At 46.8% G+C, this 17030-nt stretch overlaps 1 protein-coding gene across 3 annotated transcripts in view; it reads right to left on the reverse strand.

Moving 5' to 3' along the window:
• Positions 1-2185: 2185 nt before the first annotated feature.
• Positions 2186-17030, reverse strand: part of LOC140389583 (mediator of RNA polymerase II transcription subunit 12-like protein) — a 731598-nt gene continuing 716753 nt past the window's right edge. For all 3 annotated transcript variants that reach the window (XM_072473837.1, XM_072473838.1, XM_072473836.1), the window contains 2 exons: positions 7167-7248; positions 2186-3068 (listed from right to left, as the gene is read on the reverse strand). In XM_072473837.1, coding sequence (XP_072329938.1) covers positions 3016-3068; positions 7167-7248 — 135 coding nt within the window. In that variant the 3' untranslated portion in view covers positions 2186-3015. The remainder of the gene's footprint in view (positions 3069-7166; positions 7249-17030) is intronic.

The raw sequence follows: 17030 nt of genomic DNA on the forward strand, positions 1-17030 counted from the left end.
AGCTTCTTGAGGTACCCCGAGGTTGTGACAGGCGCAATAGCAATTGCAAGTCAGTGTCTGGAGTAGAAAATCCCACCGGCAGCGAACAACGCGCTGCCTCACGCTGCCGAGAACCAAGCGGTTGGGAGGCTGGAGAATCCCATCCAGTGTTTTGTTTTCCTGTACAACAGTATAGTCTCAACTGATATAATCTAAATAATAGTATTCTAATCATAAATTGGTTGGTATTTTTTTCTCTCGATCTCATTCCTTTTTTTTGGGGATGTCTCTGGTACAGAACGACTGCTGTATTTTCCGACGATAGTCGCTGTGCTGTGGAAATAATCCACGTTATGAAATCTCAGAGGTAATTGTAGGGGGTTTTCCACTTCAAAAATGAATTGAAAACTGTAGGCTGAAGAACAGAGGAAAATGTTGGTCATCAATAGATATTCTGCTGATCACTTGTAAGGGTCCTTCCTGTTTGTTCCCAGTTTATTCCCTTATTTCCTGTTTCTTTTATTTTGCTGTTACACTTTTGATCTATGGATGATTGATGGATGCCTCACTTTAAGGCAAGCAGCCTGTATCTTGAATTCAAACAGAACAATCCGGAAGGCTGTGCTGTTTTAAACTGGTGATTGCAGACTGACCGGCATCAGGGATGACTCGGTTTGATTGATTGGCTGGTGGCCGATGAATTGGCCCAAATGGCTGTGCTCTGCTTGGTACCAGGCGGTGATTGGATCTGATCCCACTGATATGTTTTTCCAGAGTCACAAGGCTTGAGTGCTGGCCTCAGTTTTTATTCTGGCCAAACGATCCAGAAGCCCACTGTGAAGGCTGACTCTCTCTCCAGCAAGCCTCTGAGTGCAGTTCCCTTGAGACTACAGAGGGCTAAAGACAAATCACCAGGGTGAAATGTTGTTTTCCTGTACAACATTCTATTCTCAATTGATATAATCAAAATAATAGTAATCTAATAATAAACTGGTTGGTATTTTTTTCTCTCGCTATCATTCCATTTCTTTGGGATGTCTCTGGTACAAAACAACTGCTGTATTTGCCCACATAACAGTCACTGTGTTTTGGAAATAATCCACGTTATGAAATCTCAGAGGTAACTGCAGGGAGCTTTCCACTTCAAAAATGGAAAATGGATTGAAAACTGTAGGCTTGATGAGAAATAAAGTGTTTATACAGAACGATAGAGGTCTGAATGCGAATCTCGAGCTGAAGGCCCAGTTTGATGAGAAATAAGGGGGCTCTCCAGAAAGCCTGCTTCCTGTGAGTAGTGCATTTTCTAAACTACAGGGCCCCTGAATGAATGAATATACAAAGAAGATCATTACAGGCTGCAAACAAAGAGCTTCAAACAGCAAGCTTGCTGTGAAGAAAGTGTGCAAAAAGAAAAAATCATCTGAAGCAAAGGCACTTATCTTTTGACCTTCTTGCTTATTTTTCCCTCCTTCCTCCACCTCTGTGTCTGTCTGTCCTGTGTGTGTGGGTAGGGGGCGGGACAGTTAAAGTGGGAATTAAGGGTTAGATGATAGTTAACCTGTTGTATTTCCTGCATTTTTTCATGATAGTTCTTGTTGTAAAAAGTAATTGTGTTTAAACTTACAAACCCGGTGACTGTAATTATTGGACAGCCAAAGGCTTTGGGTATTGTTACAAGAATTCTTGCTTAATTCGCTTGTGCTGTGACTCCAAGGCACGTGGGGCTGGAATTGACCACTCACTAGCACAGGGTATGGTCACCACTACCAACTATTCCCTCATCACCTCATATTGAAATTGCTGTAAAAAAATTCTAATTATCCTTTTAACATTATGATACAACAATAATTGAGTTGTTGACTAACCACAGCAATCGATCTCCATCGATTAATCGACAACAAACCCAGATGTCAGCCGTTGAAAACACCCGGTGGTGGAGAGCTTTCTCTACTCCAAACACAGACCTACCTTATCTCTTGCCTCACACAAGGGTTGGACTTTCCAATCCCGCCTGCCCAGGGACTAGATCTTCCCGCCCGAGGTCAACGGACCTTTTAATGGTCCATTAGGTTGTCCGTCCCACCCGCGACAACTTCCATGGTGGGCGGGATCAGAACATTTACCCCATAGCCTCTGCTGGTATGGCGTGGCCAAAGATAAATGAACGAACATGTCAAACACAAGGCAAGAAACCATTTGCTCTGATGTTAATTGTTGGTTTATTAGATTTCAAGTTGCAATCATTATCTTTATCCGTCATTGTAGCTCATCAATCTGAACATAACATATAAATACCAAACTCAACCACGCACAACAGAGCTGCTTCAGAGGTACCGTACAATAATATCATTATTATCATAGGGGAAAAATAGTTTTATTATTTAACAAACTTCTCTTCTTCTTCTTAAAAAGTGCTCATGTAAAATTACAAATCTAGGCAAAATTGACAGTTGAAATGAACAGCTTTGCCACAACTTCAAGTGGCACACGCCACTGAAAAGCGCAAAGCGTCTGCGGCCACAGTTCTGTAGACAGCCTTTCATATCCTGGTTAAACTCATTCATATAAACCATTATTTTGGTCCAGTGCATCATTAGGGAGTCTTTGCGAACAAATAAATAAATTCCATTTATAGTAGAACATCCCGTTGTTGTAGATCTGCTAAAAGCACCAAAATTGACTTTTAGCAAAAACCAAAAAAAAAGAAAAGAGAAAAAAATTCCAGCAGCTTTTTACAGGACCTACAAGATCCAAAAAACACGTCTCATTGTAAAACTTCAATTTATTTTGCTTGTTAAATAAAATAATCTACTCTCACTTTACATTATTTATTCACATCAGCTACATCACAGGGTGGGGTGGGGGGGGAGCATGTGTCAAAATAATGTTTTTAAAAAAACCGATAAAAATAATAACAAAGAAAAAAATAATGTTGGGACAAACAATTAACAAAAAAACCCCCACAGGGAGCTTGGTCAAGTACATTGGTCTTCATTGTTCTCCAGTGACTATCTGGTCTGTGCTTCGTTCCAGGGTTCAGTAATGGGGAGGATGGCTGTATGGGTTCGAGGGCTGTTGTGGCTGATTACCTGGCAGAAGATCAAGGTTACACAAGCATCACAATTGGTAACGTACTCAAGAGAAAAACACAGGAACGTCAGCAATTTGCCAACGAGAGAGCTCAGCACAACAGTAAATGATATTTCTACTGGAGAGAGAGAGAGAACCTGGGAGAAAAGTTACCAGACAATAACCTTCTCAAGAGATTTGGACTGCAGTGTGATCTGCGATGAAGAAGGGGGAATCGCGGATCATGGGGATAAGGCGGGAAGTGGAGTTTAGGATTATCGGTCATGGTCCCACTGGATGGCGGAGCAGGCTCGATGGGCCGGGTGGCCTACTTCTGCTCCTGCATCTTATGGGAAAATAAATAAGAGGTTGAAGAGGGAGGGGTGAGGAAGGGACAAAAGAAGGGAAGGCGGGGGAGGGGAAAAAGAGGTGGTGGTATTGCTTGGGGAACGCGAGTAGAACATTGAAGTTGACTGGCTGGCTTTGTTTGATTGAAGCTGAATACATTTTGTTCATGGTGTGGCGTACAGTTAGGATTCAGTTTTCAATGTGGGTGATTGCTGCCCAGCATCCCTTCTGGTCAGTGTCATGAATTGTGTTGGAAGGCAGGAGGATTGCTTTGATGCCAAATGAGTGTTGCATTTAATTTGGTTCCTTCATGATTTCTGGGTACTAGTTGCAAACTTCTCCAGTATGCACTACCCACCTCTGCAGGCCACCCCAACACTGGTGCCTGCATTACAGCCGCAGCATTGATATGGCTAGTTCAGTTCAGTTTCCAAAGGTAGGTTTCTGGCCAAAGGTAACCCCCAAGGATTTCTTCTCTTAATCTTCTCTACTTTAAAGAGAACAGTCCCAGGTTCTGACTTCTCTCCATCTAACTGAAGTCCCTTATACCTGGTACAATTCTCACAGAATCATAGAATCCCTATAGTGCAGAAGGAGGCCATTCAGCCATTGAGTCTGAAAGAGCACCCTACCCAGGCCCTCCCACCCCCACCCCCCCTACCCAGGCCCACCCCCCCTACCCAGGCCCACTCCCCCCTGCCCAGGCCCACCCACCCTGCCCTATCCCCATAACCCCACCTAACCTGCACATATTTTGGATACTAAGGGGAAATTTATCATGGTCAATCCACCTAACCACATCTTTGGACTGTGGGAGGAAACCGGAGCACCCGGAGGAAACCCATGCAGACACGGGGAGAACGTGCAAACTCCACACAGACAAGGTCAGAATTGAACCCGGGTCCCTGACGCTGAGAGGCAACAGATTCTACAAAACCTTTTTGATATCTTCTTCAAGGTCTTGATATGCTTCCTAAAGTGTGGTGGCCAGAATTAAACAAAATTCTCTAGCTGAGGCCTAAGCAGCCATTTATAAAATGTTGCCTCTATTTAGAAAGCAAAAAATCCCACCTGCATCTATTCTCAACTTGTCCTCTTCCCTTCAGCGATTTCTGTTTGTCATCTCGTTCCTGAACCTCCTTTAAAATGTCGGGGGAGGTGGTGGTGCGGTGGTAAAGTCATTGGACCTGTAATCTAGAGGCTCAGGCTAATGTCCTAGGGACATGGACATGAGTTCAAATCCCACCACAATGGGATTCAAGTCCCCAGTATGGCTGATGGAATTTAAATTCAATTCATTGATCAAATCTGGAATTGAAAGTTAGTCTATGACCGTGAAACTATTGTTGATTGTTGTTTAAAAAAAACATTTGCCGATTGCCCTTCAGGGAAGGAAACATGCAGTCCTTATCTGGTCTGGTCTTAAGGCTCTTAACTGGACTCTAAAATGGCTTTGCAGACTATTCAGTTGTATCAAACCTTTACAGGCCAACCAACCTTGCAAAATCATCCGTACAAACATCTGGGGGCTTGTGCCAAAATTGAGAGAGCTATCCCCCAGACTCGTCAAGCAACAGCCTGACATAGTCATACTCACAAAATCACACCTTACAGACAATGTCCCAGACCTGTTCACAAAAGCAGGAAAAATCTAAGCTGGCCATTTACCACCCCATCAGTCCACTCCCAATCATCAACAAAGTGATGGAAGGTGGCATTGACAACGCTATCAAGCAGTGTTTACACAACAATAACTTGCTCATTTAAGCTCAGTTTGGTTTCTGCCACAGACACTCAGCTCCTGATCTCATTACATCCTTGGCCCAAAGGTAAAAGAACTGAACTCCAGAGGGGTGGTGAGAGTGACTGCCCCTTGACATCAAGGCAGCATGTGACTGAGTATGGCATCATGGAGCCCTAGCAAAACTGGAGTCAATGGGAATCAGAAGTTAATTTACTGCTTGGAGTCATACCTGGCACTGGTTGTGCTTATTGGTGGCTAAACAACTCAGTCCCAGGACATCACTGCAGGTGAAGACCAGGGGGGGGGGGGGGGGGGGGGGGGGGAGGTGTCCTCAGCATCTTCAGCTGCTTAATCAATAACCTTCCTTCCAGAGGTCATATGTGGGGCTATTTGCTGATGACGGCACAATGTTCAACACCATTTGCGACTCCTCAGATACTGAAGAAGTCCATGCCCAAAGGCCTGGCCAACATTCAGGTTTCGGCTGATAAGTAGCAAGTGACATTTGTGCCACACAAGTGCCAGGCAATGACCATCTCTAACAAGAGAGGTTCTGACAATCTCTCCATGACATTCAATAAATAGCATTGACATCAGTATCAACATCTTGGGGAGAGGTAGGGGGGTTACCACTGACCAGAAACTGAACTGGACCAGCCATATACATTCTGTGTCTACAAAAGCTGGTCAGAGGTTGAGGATTTTGAGGAGAGTAACTCACCTCCTGACTCCCTAAAGCCTGTCCACCATCCACAAGGCACAAGGTAGGAGTGTGACGGAATACTTTGCACTTGCTTGGATGAGTTCAGCTCCAACAACACTTCGGAAGCTCAAAACAATCTAGGACAAAGCATCCCACTTGAGCGAAATCCCTTCCACCACCTTCAACATCCACTTCCTCCACCACTGACGCACAGTGGCTGCAGTGTTTACCATCTACAAGATGCACTGCAGCAACTCACCAAGGCTCTGCCAACAACATTTTCCAACCCTGTGACCTCTTAACACTGCGAGGGGAACCAACCCTGTGACCTCTACCACCAAGAAGGGCACCAACCCTGTGACCTCTACCACCGAGAAGGACACCAACCCTGTGATCTCTAACACCAAGAAGGGCACCCAACCTGTGACCTCTACCACCAAGAAGGCGAGAAGGGCACCAACCCTGTGACCTCTACCACCAAGAAGGGCACCAACCCTGCGACCTCTACCACCGAGAAGGGCACCAACCCTGTGACCTCTACCACCGAGAAGGGCACCAACCCTGTGACCTCTACCACCAAGAAGGGCACCAACCCTGCGACCTCTACCACCGAGAACAGCAAGGGCAGTAGATGCATGGGGACACCACCAACCTGCACATTCCCCTCCAAACCGCACACCATCCTGACTTGCAACTATGCCACTGCTGGTGGTCCAAAATCCTGGAATTCCCTTCCTATCAGCATTGCGGGAGTACCTACGCCACATGGACTGCAGCAGTTCACGAAGGCAGCTCACTGCCACCTTCTCAAGGGCAATTAGGGATGGGCAACAAATGTTAGCCGAGCCGGTGGCGTCCACATCCCGTGAAGGAATAAAGAAAATTGGGGTTGAGGTTCCCCCGCCCCCTCCCCCACCATGTCTTTCTCCACATGTCTGCCTCCATCTACAATCTTGTGATTCCAACCCTTCGCCCATTTTGATCTTTCCCACGGCGCTTACTCTGCCCTTTTACCTTTGTAGCTCAATTTGCCATCATGATACTGGCTGCTTGAGTTCCTGTCACTTCAATCCGTTTCCCCTCTTGAGCTCCAGTGCTCCACTCTCTCAGGTCCAATGCCCAGCGGAAACAAAATCTGATCAAGTGTCCCTGTTGTGAGGGTAACAATTAAGATGCGGATTGGCCCACTGGCCATCTCCAACTACTTCCATTTCCGTCGCACGTTTTGGGTTTCTCTTTCTGACCAATACATTCACAATGCAGCCTGGTGTTAGGGGGAACAATCATCCAGCATTTGAAATCTCACTTGAATTTGGTACCTACTGGAGAGCTGCTTTTGTAGCTGTCGAACCAACGCTGCCGTCTGTTGTTGCTGTTGGGTCTGTTGCATACCCTGCCTGGAAAACTGGGATGAGGAAAAAGAAACACATTATCGGTACGTATTCTGTCCATCGCTCCAGTTCCCTCAACTGTTATGACTGTGAGGGTCGGCCTGTACATGGGCGAGCTTACCCACCAGAGAGGTTCACTTTCACTGATTGAAGGCGACGCACAAATGGCACTTTTATTTCCTAAGCACTGCAGGTGATTTTTCACTTCATTGCTCTTCATCTCTCCTCCACCCCCCCCCCCCCCCCCCCCCCACCCCAACACACACACACAACGTTAAAGGCACTTTCGGGATATTCAGGCTGCGTCTGGCAGGCCGTAAATGGGTGTAGTCATCACATTTCTACCTCTTCCGCTCCGAGGAAGTTGAAACATTAATGTTATTTTCTCTCCACAGATGCTGCCAGACCTGCTGAGTTTTTCCAGTACTTTAGTTGTATTTATTATTATTAATCTAGTCTGTATGTTTTAATTTGCATAACAATGCAGCAACAGCTTGAATATATATAGTCCTCTCTGAAGATTAGAAAATCACCCCCCCCCCCACCCCCCCACAAAATGTAAAGTTTTAAATCTCTGCCAACAATTTTATACCTGGGGGAATGAATCTCCACAGCTTTCTTTCACAGCTGGAGAGTTTGAATGGCATTGCAAGAATAAAAATCTCCTCTGTTAAAAAGCTACTGACTTACCCTGTAACGTAGCAGCCCTAACTTTCAGCAATGAGTTTAATGGGTAATTAACAATTTCTTGGAACACATGGGGAGGTTGAGAAGGGGCTGATGGGGACAACAAAAGAGCGATGCACATCATCCAGCAACTTGTGGCAATTTGCACCTCCTGGCCTTACTGCGACAATGACATGACACATGAAGAAGGGCATGGACTTTAAACTCAGCATTAATTTTGCCAGCAGATTCTGGCCCAAAGCTTGGAACTTTGAAAATGTATGAAACACACAGCAGCAATCTAGCATGGCCAATTGACCTAATCGCACTAAATCTGTGCTGAGCCAGTCCTGCTCAATAACTACACTCCCAAGGCTTTACACTGAAGAATTACATTACCCAGAGATCTATTTTTAAATTGAGTTTCAGTCAGAACAGTACCAAACGTTTAGAGACTGCATTAAAATCATAAACCTGAAAAAATATATTCTTTTATGCAAATGGTGAAGATTTTAACAGCGAAGTTTAAGGGGAGATGCATTCAAGATCTAGAAGAGTATATAACAGGAAAAGATAGAAATTGCAATGTTCATATCATAAAATCTTTGATGTCACTGTTTTCTGTCAACTATACATGCAGAAACCGAAATGTTCATTCCAAACACTTAATCTTAAAACAAATGAAAATGTCATACAAGTTCACAATTTCCATTCTATGTGATAACTGCATTTTGTTGGTGTCTGGAATTCGCTGCCCGGGTTCATGGTAGAGGCAGAGACCCTAAACTTTTAAAAAGTACCTAGATCTGCACCTTCAAAATGCTGTCAGCTACAGGGCTATGGGCTGGGTCTGGGTGCAGGAAGGTGGGATTAGAAAGGGCACCTGGGCATCTTTGGGCTGGCGTGGAGAAGATGGGCCAAATGGCCTCCTTCTGTGCTGTAACCTTTCTGTGGTCCTATGGTGCTCTTCTGCGGCGTCTGATGCTTATTGACCACCAATTTTAGCTAAGGGTCGGTCCAAAAAGAGGGTGATGGAGAATAAAAATCTCCTCTGTTAAAAAGCTACTGACTTACCCTGTAACGTAGCAGCCCTAACTTTCAGCAATGAGTTTAATGGGTAATTAACAATTTCTTGGAACACATGGGGAGGTTGAGAAGGGGCTGATGGGGACAACAAAAGAGCGATGCACATCATCCAGCAATTTGTGGCAATTTGCACCTTCTGGCCTTACTGCGACACGGACATGACACATGAAGAAGGGCATGGACTTTAAACTCAGCATTAATTTTGCCAGCAGATTCTGGCCCAAAGCTTGGAACTTTGAAAATGTATGAAACACACATTACAATATTATTACAGTAAGAAGTCTTACAACACCGGGTTAAATTCCAACAGGGTTATTTGGAATCACTAGCTTTCGGAGCACAGCTCCTTCATCAGCTACGCTCTGAAAGCTCGTGATTCCAAATAAACCCTGTTGGACTTTAACCTGTAAGACTTCTTACTGTGCTCACCCCAGTCCAACGCCGGCACCTCCACATCAATATTACTACATGCTGGGGATAAGATCTTCAACAGAACTGGCTACATCGGGCAGGAAGACATGTGCCTTTTTGTCTTATCCTAAACAAAAAGTCATGTTTCATCTGTCTTTTGAGAAGAATAAAAGGCGATTTGGAGAGAGATTTATATTTATTCTCGACTCCTCTCCTGTAATCTCGGTGCGGTGCAGCACAATCTGTCTGTCCAGTGTGTGCAATGTGCATTCTGCAACTGTGGAGCGTCACGCGATCTACAAAGTTATAGCCATAAAGTTTTACAGCATAGTCTGAGGCACTTTGGTCCACCGTTTCTGTGCCGCCCATCAAGCACCGATCTCCTCCAATCCCATTCTCCAGCACTTGGTCTGTAGCCTTGTACGCTCTGACATTTCAAATGCTCATCTAAATGCCTCTCAAATGTTGTGAGGGTTCCCACCTCTAACACCCTTTCAGGCAGCGAGTTCCAGACCCCCACCACCCTCTGGGTGAAAAGGACTTTCCTCACATCCCCTCTAAATCTCCTGCCCCTTACCTTAAATCTATGCCCCCTGATTATTGACCCCTCCGTGAAGGGGAAAAGTTCCTTCTTATCCAAGTCTGATGAAGACAAAGGAAAATCACCTGAATGGAAAAATCTGCAATCTTATTTTCTCAACTATCCAATTATACTTAATGCCTCAATGAAACAAGCTTCAGTAGCAACAAGGAGGCAGAGCCATGCTATCAAAGTGTAGAACGTTATAGCAGAGAGGAGGCCATTCAGCCTATTGTCTGTACTTGCTCTCGGAAACTACCCCATTTAGGGTGACAACATCGTAGCTGATGAGGCATGACCAAATACCAATCAGTCAAAGAGAAAGTAAATGCCTGGTCTGTTTTATTAGCTCAAACGTCAAGGGGAGGAAGTGGAACATCTGACTGAACAGGATCATGCAACAAGTTCAACCAAATAAATCTTGAGTATCACTGAAAAAAGAAACATGCTGTCGAAGCTTTCATCTTGCATTCATCAGGACAGATAGAAGAGGACCACATTTTAAAGGGCAGAAACAATTCATATTGCATGAGAAAAGGGTGTTGATGGGTTGGCAAGTTGACTCTGATTGAAGGGCGGCATGCGGCGCAGTGGTGCAGCTGAACAGAAGACTGACTGTGAACATTGCAATGCCAAGAATATTGCTGGCTACCACTGAACTGGTTCCAGCACTATATAATTGGCAAGGCTTTACAGCGGAAACCTCTCATTTTATGGTTGCAGGTCAGGTGAAGGAAACTATTATCTTTCAGGCTCAAGATTGTTCAGCAAACTTCAATCAGCTGGTTATAGCACGTTACTTTGAAAAAGAAGAGAATCGATTACCAATCCTTATCCAATTGATGAGCCAACCACTAGAAAGAGAGGGACGAGGGCACTGAACCAACCTAGAATGGTGAAGGAAAGCGGGAAGGAGGAGTGAAAGGAGATCCAGAGAGCCAAAGACAATGTTGATGCTTGGCAGGGTCGAAGGTTGAAGCTTGTGAGAGTTGAAGAGTGCTGGGAGTGGGCTGGAGGGAGAAATTGGAAGAAAAACAGTCTGGACGAAGCTGGAGAAAGCTTGTTGATCAGCGGAAAAAAATACTGCACTGGAATTCGTTTAAAACTCCAGTTAAATTTTGTGATATTCACTATTTACTGGAGAGATTAAAAATGCTGGGTTCGAACTGTGAGAGATAAGCTGCCAATTGCAAGAAGACCATGGGCACAATATGCCAGGGGCTTGTTCTCAGGCAGGAACTCCACAAGTGTTATCTCTCAGGATCTGTAAAGACAATGTGAGATCTTCTACCACTTGCTCTGGTGCCAGCATGTATGGAGATAATGGAAGGGAGGTGAGAATCACATAGAGCTGTTTGTCTATTGTAGCCTCCACACCTCGAGAGGAGCCATTAAATAGCAGGGGTACTCAACAGGGAGGGTGATTGATAAGCACAAGCCAAATAACGGACCACCGATACTTATAATTATAAGACAACATATACATGCCTTTGCCTTGCTTGGATATTATAATTAAGTAAACAGTACTTGTTGTAATTGGTTAATTGTTCTCATTTACTAAGCATGCTGTAAACCGAATCGATAGCAAAGAATGAACATAGATAACTAGTAACAAATGTTTGGTATGTGCTAATTTCTTGTAACTGAATCTGAAGAATAACTTTCTGTACAATCTTTCTATCAGGGCTCTCTGGCGTACCAACTAGGAGTGCCATTAGCCGGTGCTAGATCTCACAATAAAGGCCTCGTTTGTAACTCTTCATCTGGTTTCTCGTGAGCAGGAGTGTGAAGCACGCTACAGCTGAATAGCTGTATTATTCCCCCCCCCCCCCCCCATACGCTGCCCTCCGGGTAAAGGGCCACAATCCTTCCATCTTTCCCACAACAGCAAAATGGTATTGTTTTCAATCAGGAACATTCTCTTCATAATACTCTAATCAGCTTTTTCTCCACTGCTCATTGCCTCAGTGAGGGTGAGGAGAAAGGATTGTAGGCAACAGGGAAGCTCAGTCACCAACACCAAGCTCTCCCTGCCTCCTTCAGTCACAACTCTGGCAATAACAATCCATGATGTGGAGATGCCAGCGTTGGACTGGGGTGAGCACAGTAAGAAATCTTACAACACCAGGTTAAAGTCCAACAGATTTGTTTCAAATTACTAGCTTTCGGAGCGCACCTTCCTCACCTGGTGTTGTAAGACTTCTTACAATAACAATACAGACCACCTCAGATGGGGTGGGATGGGGTACAAACCAGAAGCATACAGATAGTTCAATTGTTGTTTCAGGCAAAATTCATGTCTCACTGACTGTGACACCAGCCTTATGGTTTCTAACTATTCAACCAACCCGGTCCCTTTTCCCCACCCAAGTGGAAGGAACCTATGCAACACTATACATAAGCTTATGAAAGCTTTTATCTCGCACTTTTATCCTCAGCCAGCCCATCGAATGCGAGCAGATCTGTGCTGTAAATAATTAACTCAAGAGTTTCCAGTACAGCAAAATAATAAGTGAGTGCTGAAGGCACTCACAAGATGAAACGGAGCCAAGGAATCTTGCTGCAAAGGATGGAAACTGTACAAGGCCCTCAGCACAATGACTGATGATGTTAGTCTTAGAACCACATAATGATACAACTCAGGAGGCCAGTCAGCCCATTTTGAAAGCTATCCAATTAATCCCATTGCGCCACTCTTTCCCCAAAGCCGTGCAAATTTTAATCCTCGTCAAGTATCTTTCTGATTCCCTTTCGAATCTACTCCATTGCCCTTGTTCAACAACTAAAAAATAAAGGGAGGCATATTCCAGCCGCTCTCGCCAGTGGTAGCTTCCTGTCCCGCCAGTGGTGAACCCCTGCGGTGGGTTTCCCGGCGGCAGATGGGGTGGATTCAATGGGCTACCCCACTGACCGCCAATGGCAGGCTGTGTCCCGCTGCCGAGAAACCCCCCCCACCCTCTCCCCCCCACCCAAGATCTTCACCTTGCCCAGGTTTTTTTGCCGTTAACCTTAAGTCATTGTCATCTCTTCTGCCATTAGAAACAGTCTCTCCTCATTTATTCCATCTGACTCTTCGAGATCTTGAATGCATCCCCCCTTAAACTTAGCTGCTCTAAGGGGAAGAGCCAACTTTCTCTCCACATAAACTTCTCTTCAAAAAAAATTAAGAATCAGAGAATCCCTACAGTCCAGAAGGCGGCCATTTGGGCCATCAAGTCTGCACCGATCCTCCGAAAGAGCAACCTACCTAGGCAAACCAGTAACCCCACCTAACCTTTTGGACACTTTAGCAGCAATCTAGCATGGCCAATTGACCTAATCGCACTAAATCTGTGCTGAGCCAGTCCTGCTCAATAACTACACTCCCAAGGCTTTACACTGAAGAATTACATTACCCAGAGATCTATTTTTAAATTGAGTTTCAGTCAGAACAGTACCAAACGTTTAGAGACTGCATTCAAATCATAAACCTGAAAAAATATATTCTTTTATGCAAATGGTGAAGATTTTAACAGCGAAGTTTAAGGGGAGATGCATTCAAGATCTAGAAGAGTATATAACAGGAAAAGATAGAAATTGCAATGTTCATATCATAAAATCTTTGATGTCACTGTTTTCTGTCAACTATACATGCAGAAACCGAAATGTTCATTCCAAACACTTAATCTTAAAACAAATGAAAATGTCATACAAGTTCACAATTTCCATTCTATGTGATAACTGCATTTTGTTGGTGTCTGGAATTCGCTGCCCGGGTTCATGGTAGAGGCAGAGACCCTAAACTTTTAAAAAGTACCTAGATCTGCACCTTCAAAATGCTGTCAGCTACAGGGCTATGGGCTGGGGCTGGGTGCAGGAAGGTGGGATTAGAAAGGGCACCTGGGCATCTTTGGGCTGGCGTGGAGAAGATGGGCCAAATGGCCTCCTTCTGTGCTGTAACCTTTCTGTGGTCCTATGGTGCTCTTCAGCGGCGTCTGATGCTTCTTGACCACCAATTTTAGCTAAGGGTCGGTCCAGAAAGAGGGTGATGGAGAATGAAGAACAAGGCTTAGGCTGTGCTACATAGTTGATGCACGATCAATAACTACTAAAACGAGGTTGTAGTACAACTGAAGGCTTTAATAAGCTAGAAGTATTCCTCAGCAGCTCAGGTACAGAATGAGGGCTGCAGGGACGGCACGCGTTCTTATACCCCGCCTATCGGGGCGGAGCTACCATACTCTACAGCCAATGGTAAAACCCCTAGGTTTAACCAATGGTACTTCAGCCTCTCAGGTACCGTAATACCTGATACTGATTCTCCTGTAAGGTGCTGCAGTGGAGGGGGGGGGGGGGGGGGGGGGGGGGGGCTGGGACTGGTGGCTGGGATGTACGTGGGGTTCCGGCGGGCGCCAGGTCCCGTAGGGAGACCGTATCTTGTCGGCCGTCAGGGAACACCACGTAGGCGTATTGGGGGTTAGCGTGTAGCAGATGGACTCTCTCTACCAACGGGTCCGACTTGTGTGCTCGCACGTGTTTTCGGAGCAGGATGGGTCCAGCTGTTGCCAGCCAAGTCGGGAGCGAGGTCCCGGAGGAGGACTTCCTGGGAAAGACAAGGAGACGTTCGTGAGGTGTCTGATTGGTGGTCGTACAAAGCAGTGACCGGATGGAGTGCAGGGCATCCTGGAGGACTTCTTGCCAGCGGGAGACTGGGAGGTTCCTGGACCATAGGGCCAGTAGAACGGTCTTCCAGACCGTTCCGTTCTCCCTCTTTACCTGTCCGTTTCCCCGGGGGTTGTAACTGGTCATCCTGCTCGAGGCAATGCCCTTGCTGAGCAGGAATTGGCGCAGTTCGTCGCTCATAAAGGAGGACCCCCTATCACTGCGTATGTAAGCGGGGAAACCGAACAGTGCAAAGATACTATGAAGGGCCTTGATGACGGTGGTTGCGGTCATGTCGGGGCAGGGGATAGCGAATGGGAACCGGGAGTACTCGTCAATCACATTCAGGAAATACGTGTTGCGGTCAGTGGAGAGGAGGGGGCCTTCGAAGTCCATGCTGAGGCGTTCAAAGGGACGGGAAGCCTTAATCAGGTGCGCCCTCTCTGGCCGGTAGAAGTGCGGTTTGCACTCCACGCAGATCTGGCAGTCCCTGGTGGCCGTCCTAACCTCCTCGATGGAGTAGGGCAGGCTGCAGGTCTTAACGAAATGGAAAAAGTGAGTGACCCCCGGGTGGCAGAGGTCCTCGTGGAGGGCTCGGAGGTGGTCCACTTGTGCGGTGGCACATGTGCCGCGGGACAGGGCGTCAGGAGGCTCGTTTAGCTTCCCGGGACGGTACAAGATCTCATAGTTGTAGGTGGAGAGTTCTATCCTCCACCTCAAGAGCTTGTCGCTTTTTATCTTGCCCCGCTGTGCATTATCGAACATGAATGCCATTGACCGTTGGTCAGTGAGGAGAGTGAATCTCCTGCCGGCCAGGTAATGCCTCCAATGTCGCACAGCTTCTACTATGACCTGGGCCTCCTTCTCGACTGAGGAGTGGCGAATTCCGGAAGCATGGAGGGTACGGGAGAAGGCGGCCACTGGTCTGCCCGCTTGGTTGAGGGTGGCCGCCAGAGCTACATCGGACACATCGCTCTGGACCTGGAAGGGGAGGGACTCGTCGATGGCGTGCATCGTGGCCTTTGCAATGTCTGCTTTGATGCGGCTGAAGGCCTGGCGGGCCTCTATCGACAGGGGGAAAGTTGTGGATTGGATCAGGGGACGGGCTTTGTCTGCATAGTTGGGGACCCACTGGGCGTAGTAACTGAAAAACCCTAGGCAGCGCTTCAGGGCCTTGGGGCAGTGAGGGAGGGGGAACTCCATAAGGGGGCGCATGCGTTCAGGGTCGGGGCCTATAACTCCATTTCGCACTACGTAGCCGAGGATGGCTCGGCGGTCGGTGCTAAACACATATTTATCCTTATTGTATGTTAGGTTAAGGATTTTAGCGGTCTGGAGGAATTTTCGGAGGTTGGTGTCGTGGTCCTGTTGGTCGTGGCTGCAGTTGGTGACATTATCGAGATACGGGAATGTTACCCGTAAACCGTACCGGTCAACCATTCGATCCATCTCGCGCTGGAAGACCGAGACCCCATTAGTGACACCGAAGGGAACCCTTAAGAAGTGATAGAGCCGCCCATCTGCCTCAAAAGCAGTGTATTTGCGGTCACTAGTGCGGATGGGGAGCTGGTGGTAGGCAGACTTGAGACCCACTGTGGAGAATACCTTATAATGCGCGATCCTGTTTACCAGGTCGGATATGCGGGGGAGAGGGTACGCGTCCAGCTGCGTAAACCTGTTGATTGTCTGACTGTAGTCGATGACCATCCTATGCTTCTCCCCAGTCTTTACCACCACTACTTGAGCTCTCCAGGGGCTGTTACTGGCTTCAATGACCTCTTCCCTCAGCAGCCTTTGGACCTCTGACCTAATAAAGATCCGGTCCCGGGCACTGTACCGGCTGCTCCTGGTGGCGACGGGTTTGCAATCCGGGGCGAGGTTCGCAAACAGGGAAGGCGGGTCGACCTTAAGGGCCGCGAGGCCGCAGACAGTAAGGGAGGTATAGGGCTGCGGAATTGGCAGGTCAGACTTTGCAGGTTACACTGAAAGTCTAAACCCAGGAGTGTAGCCGCGCAGAGGTGGGGAAGTACAGAGAGGCGGAAATTTTTGAATTCTCTTCCCTGGACTGTGTGGTTTGCTGGACAGAACCCCTTTATGTCCACTGAGTGGGAACTGGAGGCCAGTGCGATTCTTTGATTAACAGGGTGGATAAGAAGGGAACAGCGCCTTACTATATCGGGGTGTATAAAGCTCTCCGTGCTCCCAGAGTCGATCAGGCAGGACGTCTCGTGGCCGTTGATGAAGACAGTCGTCGTTGCTGTTGAGTGTGTTCGAGGTCGGGTTTGGTCCAGAGTCACCGAGGCCAGGCGCAGTAGTTGTGGATTTTGTTCAGGCAGTGTGTGGTCGGCCAAGCTGGGGTCCTGGGGCCCCATCCAAGATGGCGTCTGCCATTGGTCGCACATGGTGGCCGGG

The sequence above is a fragment of the Scyliorhinus torazame genome, chromosome 14, assembly GCF_047496885.1.
Source record: "Scyliorhinus torazame isolate Kashiwa2021f chromosome 14, sScyTor2.1, whole genome shotgun sequence".
In the NCBI taxonomy this organism is placed as follows: domain Eukaryota; kingdom Metazoa; phylum Chordata; class Chondrichthyes; order Carcharhiniformes; family Scyliorhinidae; genus Scyliorhinus; species Scyliorhinus torazame.